This window comes from Giraffa tippelskirchi, chromosome 11, assembly GCF_054371585.1.
Source record: "Giraffa tippelskirchi isolate mGirTip1 chromosome 11, T2T-mGirTip1v1.2.pri, whole genome shotgun sequence".
NCBI lineage: Eukaryota > Metazoa > Chordata > Mammalia > Artiodactyla > Giraffidae > Giraffa > Giraffa tippelskirchi.
Window position 1 is genome coordinate 64055292 of NC_137285.1, and position 14150 is coordinate 64069441.

General features: G+C 38.0%; 1 protein-coding gene across 1 annotated transcript in view; it reads right to left on the minus strand.

The window, feature by feature from the left end:
- Positions 1-1406: 1406 nt before the first annotated feature.
- The window catches only part of DCHS2 (dachsous cadherin-related 2), a 311921-nt gene continuing 299177 nt past the window's right edge, over positions 1407-14150 (minus strand). The window contains exons 18-21 of the mRNA XM_081543223.1: positions 11271-11557; positions 10565-10697; positions 3484-6206; positions 1407-1825 (exon numbers count right to left, since the gene is read on the minus strand). Of these exons, the coding sequence (XP_081399349.1) occupies positions 3583-6206; positions 10565-10697; positions 11271-11557 (3044 nt within the window). The 3' untranslated portion in view covers positions 1407-1825; positions 3484-3582. The remainder of the gene's footprint in view (positions 1826-3483; positions 6207-10564; positions 10698-11270; positions 11558-14150) is intronic.

Below are 14150 nucleotides of genomic sequence, written 5' to 3' on the forward strand. Positions count from 1 at the left end.
CCTACTCAAAATAGTGGCTCTTACAATGCCAAGGTTATATACAGTGGGGAATAAGGTAAGGCAATCATTCTATTTTTTAAATTCTTTGATTCACTCCCCCTCCCCACAAAAAAAAGACCCAAACCACAACAAATTCAAGTGCTTATGGTCAAATGTATTTTGAATTATTCTAGTTCATTGTTGCCTAGCTTTAGGTTCACAACCTGATAAACCTAAATTTTCACATGATGGGGGGAAAGACTTGAATAGGAAGAAGGTGGAAAGAAATTCTTTTAAAAGGAGAGAGATTCCTCAACAGGATGAAGGCAAGTGACTCAGCAAAATCTGTACATGTAAAAACTTCTTTTTACAAGTCTTTACCTTTTGCATTCTTGCATTTCTCTACCCATGCCCCAAACTATCCCTTTTCAGCTTTGACCCTCTGTTTTCTCTTCTGTCCTTTGTTCTTTCTCTCCTTCCCTTCTTTTCTCCCTCCATCTTTATAAGGGATGGAAGCTACTTTCAGTGACTCACACTGTAATGCCCAGTTTGGGTTATAAATAAAGCTTCTGTAACTTCCCTGATTGTGGAATTCCTCTTGGACAGAATGATTATCCATACAAACTCTCTCCAACTGTGGCCAAACAGATAGCTCTATTCCTTGAGCTCAACTAAGACAAACCCAATGAGCTTATCCATAACATCACATGTTCACTTCATGCCCTTCATTGCTCTGCAGTGGGTTAACATCTTAGATCCTTTTAGTTATGTCTTGCCTTTTTTTACTTAAAGTTAAGGTATGTGTAAAATGTCAAAACAAAACAAAGTAACAAGACATGTTCGGATGGAAATAATTTTTAAATTAATAATTTTCATTACCATAACTTCTAGAAAACAAAGTAAGGGGGGCTCTGAAATTGAGGATAAAGGTGCTGAGAAACACAAGTCCTGTTTCACCTGGACATCTATCATGGACCAAGTGTGCACACCTGTAAGTAACTGGTAGCTTACACTACATTTTAATATTTCTACAAAACAAATTATCAAATCCCTAAAGATGCAGCATTTTCCCTTTCTTCGCCTAGGAATCTGTTTAGAAGCTAATTCAATGATTACTACTAGGACATGGAATTTTGATATTCATTTGGTCCTGATTTACACCAGTATTTTTAAGGCTGCCAACAAGAAAGTCCAGAATTTCAGTCAGCCAAAATTCCACAAGAGACAACTGTCTTTTATTTTATAGCTTATGAATTTGGGGCTTAATATGATTTTCCACTAACAAGTTCTGTACCCCCTCCAGAGTGCGAAAGCTGGTGTGTAGATCAGCTAAGTAACACAGAACATATGAGGCAAGTTAATATTAAACTTGAAGGAAAACTGTACAAATTATATTGTTTACTTAGGAAAAAAGCACTCTAGTTGAAAGGGTTGACATATGATTTATTGCAAACACTTAACCAGCATGTTCACATTTTTACTCTCAACTCTACTGTACCAGTCATTTGGAGGTGGTGCAGCATGGATACTGTATTAATAAAGTCATCAATTAAAAATCCACTAGATGTTGATAAGTAATAGCACTAAATATTTCATGTCTTCTGTTTTCATTAAATGTTTAGGAAAAATGCAGAATCATGTCCAGAATGAGTAATAAAATCACAAGCAAATAACTTATGGAAGAGTTAGATAGATAACTTTTTAAGCATAAGTAATGAAGAACCTCTTTAATTAAAAACAACAAAATGTTTTTTGTTTTGAGAAATAATTCTGTTGCCAAACAAAACTTCCATGTAGAGTTAGAAGAGGAAATCAGTGTAGTATTTCTTCATATGCTCAAAGGAATCTTTTGAAGGAAATCAAAGAGAGAATAAACATTGGAATGCTGAAATAACTGTTATTATTATCTTTATGAAAAACTATGAAATCTTCTTCCCCAGATGCCATGGAGAAAAAGAGTGATAGGCATTCATCTTTTACTATTTAATCGTTACGTACCTAAGTCACTTTCCCTAGGATTCCAGCCCTCTTAAAAAACCTTCATGTTTCAGACAACTTATAGTATATAACTGATAAAATCAGCATAGGAAGCCTCAGAATTATTTATCTACAAAACTAGATATCAAACATGTCATCTTACAGTGTTTCTCAGTAAAGAGACATTAGTTATCTGACATAACTTTACAGATGAGGCCTACTGAAAGAAAACATAAAGGAAATATCTCTCTAGCTGAATCCCATAGTAACTGCTAAGAAAACCACACCAGATGCCCTCTAGACTCGATGTTAGACTCCTAGAGTCTTCTTTCAAAGGCTGGCCACGTTACTACCATGGATGACTTCCGGACAAGCCTCATCAGGATGTGTTCTGCTTTCTTGGAAGGGACAAGAATCTCCGATGAATTCTCTGGTTCATCAGACAGAAAGAGATAGCAGTATATACATATATGAGGACCAAACCACATCACTGTATTTCGGAACCAGTAGCTGTACAAAACAAAATTATTTTAACCATGTTGACAAGCTACTCCATCTAATGACAGTTAAAACTAAATATAAGTATGAATAAATGGAAGAAAGACTTCTGACATCTATTATTTCCTTTTATAATAAGAATATTTATATAAAAATCATTAAAATATGTTGCTAAATTACTATATGAAATTTATTATCAGCAAATAACATAATTTTACCTGTGTAAAGCTTTTTAAACTGACATTGAGTGGATAAATTATTTCTCACATAAAGTTACTATTTGTAGAAGAAAATAACATGAAGAAATATATTCAAATTAATCTTCAAAGCTTAATGTGTGCCACGTTATGAGAACATTTTATTTTTAAAGAAGGCCAAGGAAACACATCTTTGGTGGCAGACAACCACACGCTTATTGCTTTATCAGCACTAGCTGTTCATTTAAAACATGCATTTCTGGTTCATTTAATCAAGAATAAATTTTTTTTATTTGACACAGAGTTATGAACTTCACTCTTAAGTTCTCATTAGATTTCCAAAAGACACCCTACTAAATTCAAATTATGGCTAAACTCCACAAGTGTGCTTTATGGAGGAAGTGGAGAAGCGCATTTCCAACTATATCAGATCTGCAGCCAATTGCTTCACTTTATAACTTGCTTATCCTTCCAAATTTCCCCTCTCTGTTACTTTCTGTCCTACACTCATTCTTTATTCAGTCTTTACTAATTTGCTTCATAAATAGCAGTATAATCAGCAGTAATGTGACCAGAATGCAGTATATTATATTTCCATTCTTTTTCATATAAACATTTTGGCAGTCAGTCAAGTTCACTGTGACCTTTGGAAATCTAGCCATACAGAAGACCAGGTATGGTAGAATATACACTACTTAATATATACAAACTTGAATCCTGACAGCAAAACATAGAGGTTAAAAGATAGAGTAACTTATCATTAAGACTGAAATAAATTTGATAAACTTAAATGAGAGGGTTCTAAAAGCCCAGACTAAATTATACCCCTCACTTGTAGATGAATGAACCCAGTCTCAAGGAGCTTGCTTTGGAATGTTTTGTCCAGTCACTCATGACCAATGGGGAGCAGGTGCTCGATATCACCGTTGTTTTATATTTGAACTTCATCTGCTGCTCTAGGTTCAAGGCAAGAACCACTCAAATGTGTCCCAAATAATTCTCCATCTGACAGCAGTGGAGTTATGGCAGGGGTCTGTGTGGTCAGTAGTGAAAGGGATGGGGAAAAACTGAGAGTCACGTCTTCTGGCAGAGAACTGTGATGATAGTGAATGAGGGCGTGTGGGTATTTCCGAAGTGCCTGCCTGGAGGTTATGGCTGGCATTCTTGGTGGAACTGCTTTAATCCCAGGTTGGGCTACTGCTGTTATCAAAGGGGGTGGAAAAACAAAAGATTTCTTCTCTTTTGGAATGCCAGGCATATATAAATGCTCATCTTTTAGTTTTGCAATATCATTAAATACTGAGGCAAGAGGTTGGAACTTGGGTTCCCAACTGAGGAGATAATCCCAGGGATATCTCATCATGACATCATGATCGGAGTCTTTCTGGGTTGAAAGAGCTGCACATCCTGCTTCCTGATCACTTGAAATAAAGACAGTCTCTTTTCTGACATCAGCCTGGATGCCCACTTTTACCTCTCTCTTCTTCAGTGGCTGGGGTAAGACTTTATTTTGAACATCGGTCATGCCACAGTCCTCTCCTTGATCTCCTTCCTCAAACATATGGCTGGTTTCTGCTGTTCCAGCAGTAGCCATCACATCAGTCCCCCCAGACAAACAAGAGAGCTGGTCTGAGTCCCTTGGAATCCCAGAGTCTGGCACCCTGGACTCCTGATCACTCAGAGTTGAGTTGGCATCCTTTCTGTAAGGGCGTTCATTTATCCTCTGGATTTCCTTATCTTCTGCAGTTTCTCCTTCCACAGAACAGTGATCACTGGACTTTGAGTGCCTGTGCAGATGTGCAGTGTCCTTCTCCGTGCCTCTTATTAAACTCAACCATTCAGGCGTGGGGTCCACAGGCACTGCCTTCTCACCGCTCTCAGTTTTCTGGAAGGGTTTCAGTGCACTGGCATCCCTGGTCAGTCTCAAATCGATATCTAAGGACAATGATCTTTTCTTTTCTTCATAATTATTTATTGCATCTTTTTGTTTATGTTTTAAAATCAGCACGATTAGAATAAAGACAAGCAACAGAAACACTAGAAAGGAGACGGTGAGACTGATCAAAAAGCTGCTAGCTGATCCTGCGGAATGTTTCCCTTCTGAGGAAAGAGACACGTTCACAAAAACAGTACAAGATGTAAACTTGGAGTCTGGTTTGGGGCTATGAGCAATTATCTTCATTTCGATGGTGTCTTCTTTGCTGACTTGACTTTTTATTATGGGAAGTGCTCTACTCAAATAAATATTTCCATTAGTTTTATTTACTGAAAAGAAAGGAGATGGAGTTTCAAGGGAGTAAAGGATGACTCCATCAACACCAGCATCTGCATCTGATGCTTCCACTCTGCCAATCAAATGTCTTACATGACTCTTTTCTGGAAGGTTGAAAAAATACTGATCCTGAGTGAAAATGGGTTCAAACTCATCTATCCCTTCAACATCCACCCAAACCATTAAGGAGGCTGTTGAGTCACCCTTGTCTTTGGCCTGAACTATGAGGCAGTATTTGTTGTCATTTTCATAGTCAAGGACTTGCTGAGCGCTAATATCCCCTGTTAAAGGGTCAATGAAGAAGAAGTTGTGATCATGTGGCATCTCATGAGGGAAAGGACAGGGTGATACAATAGAATAGGTCATGTCTCCATAAGGACCTGCATCGAAATCCAAAGCATTTACAGAACATATGGTGGAGAAAACAGGTAGATTTTCGGGAACAGCACAGTTCAAGTTTGGGAACATAAACTGAGGTGCATGGTCATTATCATCCAGGACATTGATAAACACAATTGCAAAAGAAAAATGCTTCTTTTCTTCATCTGAAGCTTGGACAGTTAAAGTGAATTTTATCGTTTCTTCATAATCTAGTGGTTTAATCAAAGAAAGAACTCCCGTTTTTTCTTCTAAGAAAAAGTGCCCCTTCTCATTTCCAGAGGTTAAGTAGTAGCTGACTTCTGCATGTGAGGCCACATCGCGGTCACTTGCTGAGACCACAATGATGTGACTCCCTGGAGGGGTACTTTCCTTGATGTGGGCATAATATTCCGGACTGCTGAATGCAGGTGGGTTATCATCCACATCAAGGACTTCTATTGATACAGTGGCTGAGGAACTCAGTGGAGGGCAACCATGGTCAAATGCCAGAAGGACAAGCTCATGACTGGCAGTTGCTTCTCTGTCCAGAGGGTGAAGCAACACTAGATAACCAACTTGCTTATAAGTATATTCTGAATGAATGAAACTAGTTTCCACATGGAAACTGTTTTGTGAATTACCACTGATGATAGAATATTCAACATGCGTGTTTTCACGGGTCCAGTCATGGTCAATGGTTGAGAAGGTGACAAGGGTGCTTCCAACTGGAGTGTCTTCACTTAAGCTAAGATTATAATATTCTATTGCAAACTCAGGGGCGTAATTGTTCATATCTTGTATTTCTGTCTCCACTAAGGCAACAGCCTTCAGGTCAGGAAATCCACCATCACTGGCTTCAACAAGAAATCGAATTGTTGATTTTCTCTCCATAAGGAAGACAGGATTGATAGTAAATATTGTGCCTGAAAAACAACACAGCCTTACAAGGTTGTGAAATAAAATTTGTATGATCCTCTTAGTCAGCAAATATTTACTAATATGTAAAGTTATCTGTTAGATGTGTCATTTAAGTTATAACCAAGGGTAATCCTAAATAGAAAGCTTAAATTATTACATTTATACTTCTGTAACATTTAAGATTCAGAAATATTCATGGGGTTCACTCAATTAAATATAGGTGCTGCTTAAAGATTATTTGCCATAATTTTTTTAAAAATTCATTTTTGTATGGTAAATTGTTCCATTACTATTTTTTAAGGAAAGGTGGCTTCCCAGGTGGCTTATCTGGTAAAGAATCCACCTGCAATGCATGAAATGCAGGAGATGTGTTCGATCCCTGGGTTGGGAATATCCTCTGGAGGAGGAAATGGCAACCCACTCCAGTATTCTTGCCTGGAGAATCCCATAGACAGAGAAGCCTGGTGGGTTACAGTCCATGGGGTTGCAAAGAGTCACACATGACTGAAGCAACTGAACTCACACACATTCTTATTTGAATAATGTATAACCCAGTCTACCTTCAACAGAAACATGTATAGAGACATTCTGGCATAAAGATATTTATTCTGGAAATACCAGATGGTACTCATTCAAGTCAAATGAAAGTAGTAAATATAATAATGCAGACTTAACAACTATCGCTTAATTCTAGAGATGTCTTTCCTAAATCTATGGGTTTATTCAGCAAGTGGGTTTTCCCACTATTGATGAAATATACGTAATACGTAACATCTTTCAGAAGTTAACTTCTAAGTCAGCTCTCCTTGTGAAATGACGCAGTGGTGGGTACAGATGGGGAACACACAGCATAATGTGTCCCAGTTGAGTTCAGTTCAGTTGCTCAATTGTGTCCGATTCTTTGCGACCCCATGGACTGCAGCACGCCAGGCCTCCCGGTCCATCACCAACTACCAGAGCTTGCTCAAAGTCAAGTCCATCGAGTCAGTGATACCATCCCACCATCTTATCCTCTGTCGTCCCCTTCTCCTGCCTTCAATCTTTCCCAGCATCAGAGTCTTTTCCAATGAGTCAGTTCTTCGTATCAGGTGGCCAAATTATTGGAGCTTGTGCTTCAGCATCAGTCCTTTCAATGCAAATGCAGGGCTGATTTCCTTTAGGACTGACTGGTTTGATCTCCTTGCTGTGCAAGGGCCTCTCAAGGGTCTTCTCCAACACTACAGTTCAAAAGCATCAATTCTTTGGTGCTCAGCTTTCTTTATGGTCAAACTCTCACATCCATACATGACTACTGGAAAAGCCATAGCTTTGACTAGATGGACCTTTGTCAGCAAAGTAATGTCTGTACTTTTTAAAATGCTGCATAGGTTTGTCATAGTTTTTCTTCCAAGGAGCAAGTGTCTTTTAATTTCATGGCTGCAGTCACCATCTGCAGTGATTTTGGAGTCCAAAAAATAGTCTCTCACTATTTCCACTGTTTCCCCATCTATTTGCCATGAAGTGATGGGACCGGATGCCCTGACCTTAGTTTTCTGAATGTTGAGTTTTAAGCCGACTTTTTCACTCTCTTCTTTCACTTTCATCAAGAGGCTCTTTAGTTCTTCTTCACTTTCTGCCATAATGGTGGTGTCATCTGCGTATCTGAGGTTATTGATATTTCTCCCGATAATCTTGATTCCAGCTTGTGCTTCTTCCAGCCCAGCATTTCTCATGACATACTCTGCGTATAAGTTAAAGAAGTAGGGTGACAATATACAGCCTTGAGGTACACCTTTCCCTATTTGGAACCAGTCTGTTGTTCCATATGCAGTTCTAACTGTTGCTTCCTAATCTGCATAAAGATTTCTCAAGAGGCAGGTCAGGGGGTCTGGTATTCCCATCTCTTGAAGAATTTCCCACAGTTTGTTGTGATCCACACAAAGGCTTTAGTATATTCAATGAAGCAAAGTAAATATTTTTCTATGATCCAGCAGATGTTGGCAATTTGACCTCTTGTTCCTCTACCTTTTCTTAATCCAGCTTGAACATCTGGAAGTTCTCAGTTCACATACAGTTGAAGCCTAGCTTGGAGAAATTTCAGCATTACTTTGCTGGTGTGTGAGACGAGTGCAATTGTGCGGTAGTTTGAACATCTTTGGCATTGCCTTTCTTTGGGATTGGAATGAAAACTGACCTTTTCCAGTCCTGTGACCACTGCTGAGTTTTCCAAATTTGCCAGAATATTGAGTGAAATAATTTTACAGCATCGTCTTCTAGGATTTGAAATAGCTCAGCTGGAATTCCATCACCTCCACTAGATCTGTTTATAGTGATACTTCCTAAGGCCCACTTAACTTCACATTCCAGGATGTCTGGCTCTAGGTGAGTGATCACACCATGATAGTTATATGGGTCATGAAGATCTTTTTTGTACAGTTTCTGTTATTCTTGCCACCTCTTCTTAATATCTTCTGCTTCTGTTAGCTCTATATCATTTCTGTTCTTTATCATGCCCATCTTTTCATAAGATGTTCCCTTGGTATCTCTAATTTTCTTGAATAGATCTCTAGTCTTTCCCATTTTATTTTTTTTTGCATTGATCACTAATGAAGCCTTTCTTATTTCTCCTTTCTATTCTTTGGAACTCTGCATTCAGAAAGATATATCTTTTCTTTTCTTCTTTGCCTTTCACTTCTCTTCTTTCTCAGCTGATTTTAAGGTCTCCTCAGACAACCATTTATCTTTTTTGCATTTCTTCTCCTTGGGGATGGTTTTGATCACCACCTCCTGTACAGTTTTATGAACCTCCATCCATAGTTCTTCAGGCACTCTATCTATCAGATCTAATCCCTTGAATCTATTTGTCACTTCCACTGCATAAGCATAAGGGATTTGATTTAGGTCATATCTGAATGGTTTAGTTGTTTTTCATAGTTTCTTCAATTTAAGTCTGAATTTTGCAATAAGGAGTTCGTGATCTGAGACACAGTCAGCTCCAGGTTTTTGTTTTTTTTTCTGCTGACTGTATAGAGCTTCTCCATATTTGATTGCAAAGGATATAATCAATCTGATTTCAGTGTTGACCATCTGGTGATGTCCATGTCCCAGGCCCTGTTATTTTTCTGGAGCATGCTCTGCTATGGATAGCGCTTTACTAATTATTCATCTTTATTAACTTGGGCTTTTAATGTCTGTTTTTCAGTTGCTAAGTCATGTCTGACTCTTTGTGATCTCATGGATTGCAGTAAGCCATGCTTCTCTGCCTTCAATATGTCCCAGAATTTGCTCAAATTCATGTCTATTGAGTCTGTGATGCCATCCAACCATCTCACCTTCTGTCACCCCCTTCTCCTCCTGCCTTCAATCTTTCCTGCATCAGAGTCTTTTCTAATGAGTCAGCTCTTCACATCAGGTGGCCAACATATTGGAGCTTCAGCTTCAGTGTCAAGTCCTTCCAATGAATATTCAGGGTTGATTTCCTTTAGGATTGACTGGGTTGATCTTCTTGCTGTCCAAGGGACCCTAGGACAGCAAGGGTTATATTTTCTCTATACAATGCTTAACTTTTCTGTAATCACTTGCCTGAATGCATTTCACAACCATAAATGTCTTGATCTCTAATAACCAAACAAAGAGTCTTGGGAGGTATCAAAGAAATGAGAACAGCATCAAAACCACAGAACATTCTACTTAATGGGTAAAAGTCTCTCAGTCATGTTTGACTTTTTGCAACACTATGGACTATAGCCTGCCAGGCTACTCTGTCCATGGAATTCTCCAGTCAAGGATTCCCCTTCTCCAGGGGATCTTCCTGACCCAGGGATTGAAGCTGGTGTCCTGCATTGCAGGCAGATTCTTTACCATCTGAGCCACCAGGGAAGCCCATTCCACTTAATAGAGGTGCCCAAAAAACTTTCCTGTTTCAGTTTTTTGTGTTCCTTGTTGAATATGTGATACTATTACCAAACTTCTTATACTTGGCTTGGGAAAAAAGCTTCCAAATTCTGGTTAACATGCAGTCTTCAGTTCTAAATGAATCCCTTCCATTTCATTTTGATTCTTGTGGAGGCCTGGTTAATTACCCCAACTGTAATCAGCTGGCTGAATGAACTGGTGTTTACTATACTGAGGTCTCTGAATTTCTGTGCATTTGCCAGCATTTAATCAATTCCTTTTTCTTCCCAACCACTGAGATGTTGGAGAAGAGAAATAGCACCAGAATTTGCTACCACAGCATCTGACATGAAGAGAAATAAGAAGGTGGTGTCTATGATCCCAGCAGGAGGGCCTGGGGGCTATTTTAGGCATATTTGGAAAGGATTATTTCAGGATTCCTCTCTGTAACCCAAACCTATGAATGCTAAAGCCACTACAAATAACTCACCATTGGTAGGATCAACTGAAAACATCTTGGAAGAGGAAAGGATCCTGTAAGTAAGATTCTCACTGCTTTCTGCATCTGTGGCCATGACAGTCAGCACTGGGAGACCCAGAGGCACCAGTTCGGAAATGGTGACCTGAGGGGGAAAAAAAAGGGAGACAGGCCCTGTGCTTAAAGAATGCAGCTATTTTCATCAACAAGGCCAGGACCCAACTCTTTTATTTATTTTGTTAATGGAAGTAACAGAGAACCTGACTTTATTAGATGTTATTAGTTTATACAGTGGACATATTAAGATTGTGTTAGTAGTTCCAGAATTCAGAAAAACAAAATTAAAAATATTAAAAAAAAATGTTTCATGCAGTATTGATTTTTACTATGAAAAAATTTTCTTCTAAATTATTTCTGTGGAGGATAGCTAATGCATTCACTAATGTATTCGTTAATGTTTCATTACACTGTACATCATGTAATTATGAGCCTTATGTTACTTACATACTTGAGAAATTGAATTGAATGAGAGATTCAATTCCATATGTACTTCTATTCTCCATGATCCTAAATATAAAACTCTCAGCTTCAACTTAGGCAGTAAAAACAGTGAATACTATCTGTCTGTCTAAATTACTTTGTTGACTATGGTAAGTTTACATTATTCCCTATTCCTTCAAGTTTGGTTATGGTTTCAGCATCTCTTTATGCTATTTACCTGGTAAGAATCTCGAGAAAATACTGGTGGGTTATCATTGATGTCCAGCACACGGACAATGAGTGTCCCCTCTGTTTGGTGCACCGAATCTGAAATTTGGATCTGTAGCTCATATTTAGTAGCTTCTTCAAAATCCAGTGTTTCAACCAGCACCACTACCCCAGTGTTCCGATCAATAGCAAATTTGGTTCCAGAATTACTCTCTTTGACAAAACTGAAGGTGAAAGCTGGATTCAAATCCACATCATGAACTGATATCCGAGTCACAATTGTGCCAGGCAAAGAATCTGAAATAGTCATGACCACTGTCAGTCTCCATTAAAAGTCATCCTTTGAAATATTTTTCTTTAATAGTTCAATCCAAGCATTTTTATTTTATCTCCAATATGATTTGCTATTTCTTGGCATGATTTCTCATACAAGGCTCATTACAAACTGAATAAAAACTCTGAAGAATTTATGAGCCCAATAAAAGTGAAAATTTACCACTGAGTAAGGAATTGAAGAGGTAGACTATTTTCCATTTTTATATTTCACTTTTTATCATGTGTTTATCACACAATCCTAGCACCAAGAAACATTGTAAGTCACTTATTTGCACTATATAATTTCTATATCAAAATCATATATTCATGGAGGTTGTGGGTGGGAAGAAAGTTATTATTCAAAACATTATTATTCAAAAAAAAACATTAATACAAAACATAAAATTCTGAAAAGCAAGCAAGAGTTAAATGAAAATGTTTGGATACTGAAGCTAGATACTTAGTTCCTCATATTCATTTTTGTAAAATTGTTTCTTCTGAGAAGCACACACTGCTTCCTTCTCTTAAAACCCAACTCTCAAAATTATCAAGACTATAGAAAGTATACCTCATACCGGTGATCACAAAAGGTCTCTAATAGTATTCACACACACAAAAATCACAAATAGATGACATGGTAAATGTCTCACATGACATATGTGTTCTTTAAACTGCCATGACAGGGACTTTGGTTTGGACTTCATAGGTATGGTACAGGTAGAAAGAAGATTCCAGGACATTTAGAATAATTCCACTGTGTATGAGACTAATAGCTTTCATATTTCAAATTTGAACATCCTGACATGCACCAATTACACTTGACTCCTTCTGATAAGTTTTGATATATACAGTTTATTTTTGTGATATATTTATTCTGAGCACATTACTGCATTTTGATTGCAATGCATGTGCTTTAGAATAGCACTTTCAGTAAAAGCAGATGAAAACACATCAAATAGGTGAGAGGCAAACTAGACAATTTTTTTATTAGTATAATATTTTTAAATTATTTAAAATATTTATAGGTATTCTTATTTGTAAAAATTTCTGGAATATAGCCCTCTTTGAACAGTGATGTTTGTAATTTGTTTGGAAAGTGAACATAACAAAATGTTAGGCACATTTTAGGAATAAGTTGGATATTAAGAGTGAAAAGAGAGGAGAGGGATGGGCCATTATCTGCAATTTCAACTACAAAAAGTTGGGTTGGGTTTTACCAGTACAGCTATTGACCACAGACAACTTTGAGATCATAGACTATGGAGTCATCATGTAACCCAGAGACCCAAACAATTACGATTAATCAGCATATCATCTAAAATTTTGTATTTTCAACCTCTACCATTAATGTGAAATAAGTTTTCTGCAGATGTTGAACTTTAGTTTACAGGAGAGGAAAATGATGACTGTGCAAAAATCATCCAACTCCCTTCACTGATTACTTGTCATTAGTATATTGCAAATAAAACTGAGCAGGGCCCGATGGAGCCTTCCTGGGACAAACCCTCCCCCACCACGGCCTTTCCTTGTCTTTTTTCTATAGAAAAACTTTAGTCAAAGAATAAATTGAGGGAATTCCCGGGCAGTCCAGGGGTTTGGACTCCTTGCTTTTGGCCTGGGTTAAATTCCTGGTCAAAGAACTCATATTCTGCAAGCCACCCAGCATGCCCCTGTAACAAATAGCATTAATAATATAAATTTAATCAGAGAAGTGAGGAAACACAGAAACAAAGGAAAAACAGTCAAATAGGACAAAATAATAATAGTTCAGTCCTTAAGCAAAGTCAAGGACCTTTAGTTCTTCCTCAAGGGCTATAGATAACATTCTGAGCCTATTCTATGAGCTGTCTTGTAATAAGGAAATCTCCACCAGATGAAGAAGCTAACTACATGATGAGCAGACTGTAGCCATGACATAAGCTGTCACAATTCTGAGAACTGACCTCAAAGAAGTGAGATCCAACCAGTCCTGGAACTGAAGATTAACTGGGCTTAAAACAATCAAGATAATGGTCAGACTACCACATGACCATGTCAAGATGATCCTCAGAGGTGACTGTGCCGTTCTGCATGGAGCCCCCTTACTCTAACCATACACCCATGAAGCTCCCCGTCAAAAGCTGTTGCCCCCTATTAGCACTGGGGAATTGGCCTTTGGACACAAGTATGCCTTCTTTCCCCAGTTACTGGCCTCCTGAATAAAGCAACCTTTCCTTTCTAACACTTGCCTCTTGAATACTGGCTTTCAAGTGGCGAGCAGCTGAACCTGAGTTTGGTAACACAAAGATTGATAAAGTTATCAGTCTAATAACATCACTTTCTCTCAGGGAAGCTTTAGGGTGACCATCACAGTCAACAAAAGATGCGTCTTCATTGAGCAGATTTCACTTTTAAGAAATATCTGTATACAAAAGAAGCTGTGTGGAGTAGTGGTTTGACCTTGGGAAATCAGCTTCCTGCTGGTTTGAATGCAAACCCCAACTTTAACTTTTAACTTCTTTGAGATTTTACGTTTAATTTTTGACTCTCCATTCTCTATTCTGTAAAATGAAGATAAAAACAATTTATAGTTGTG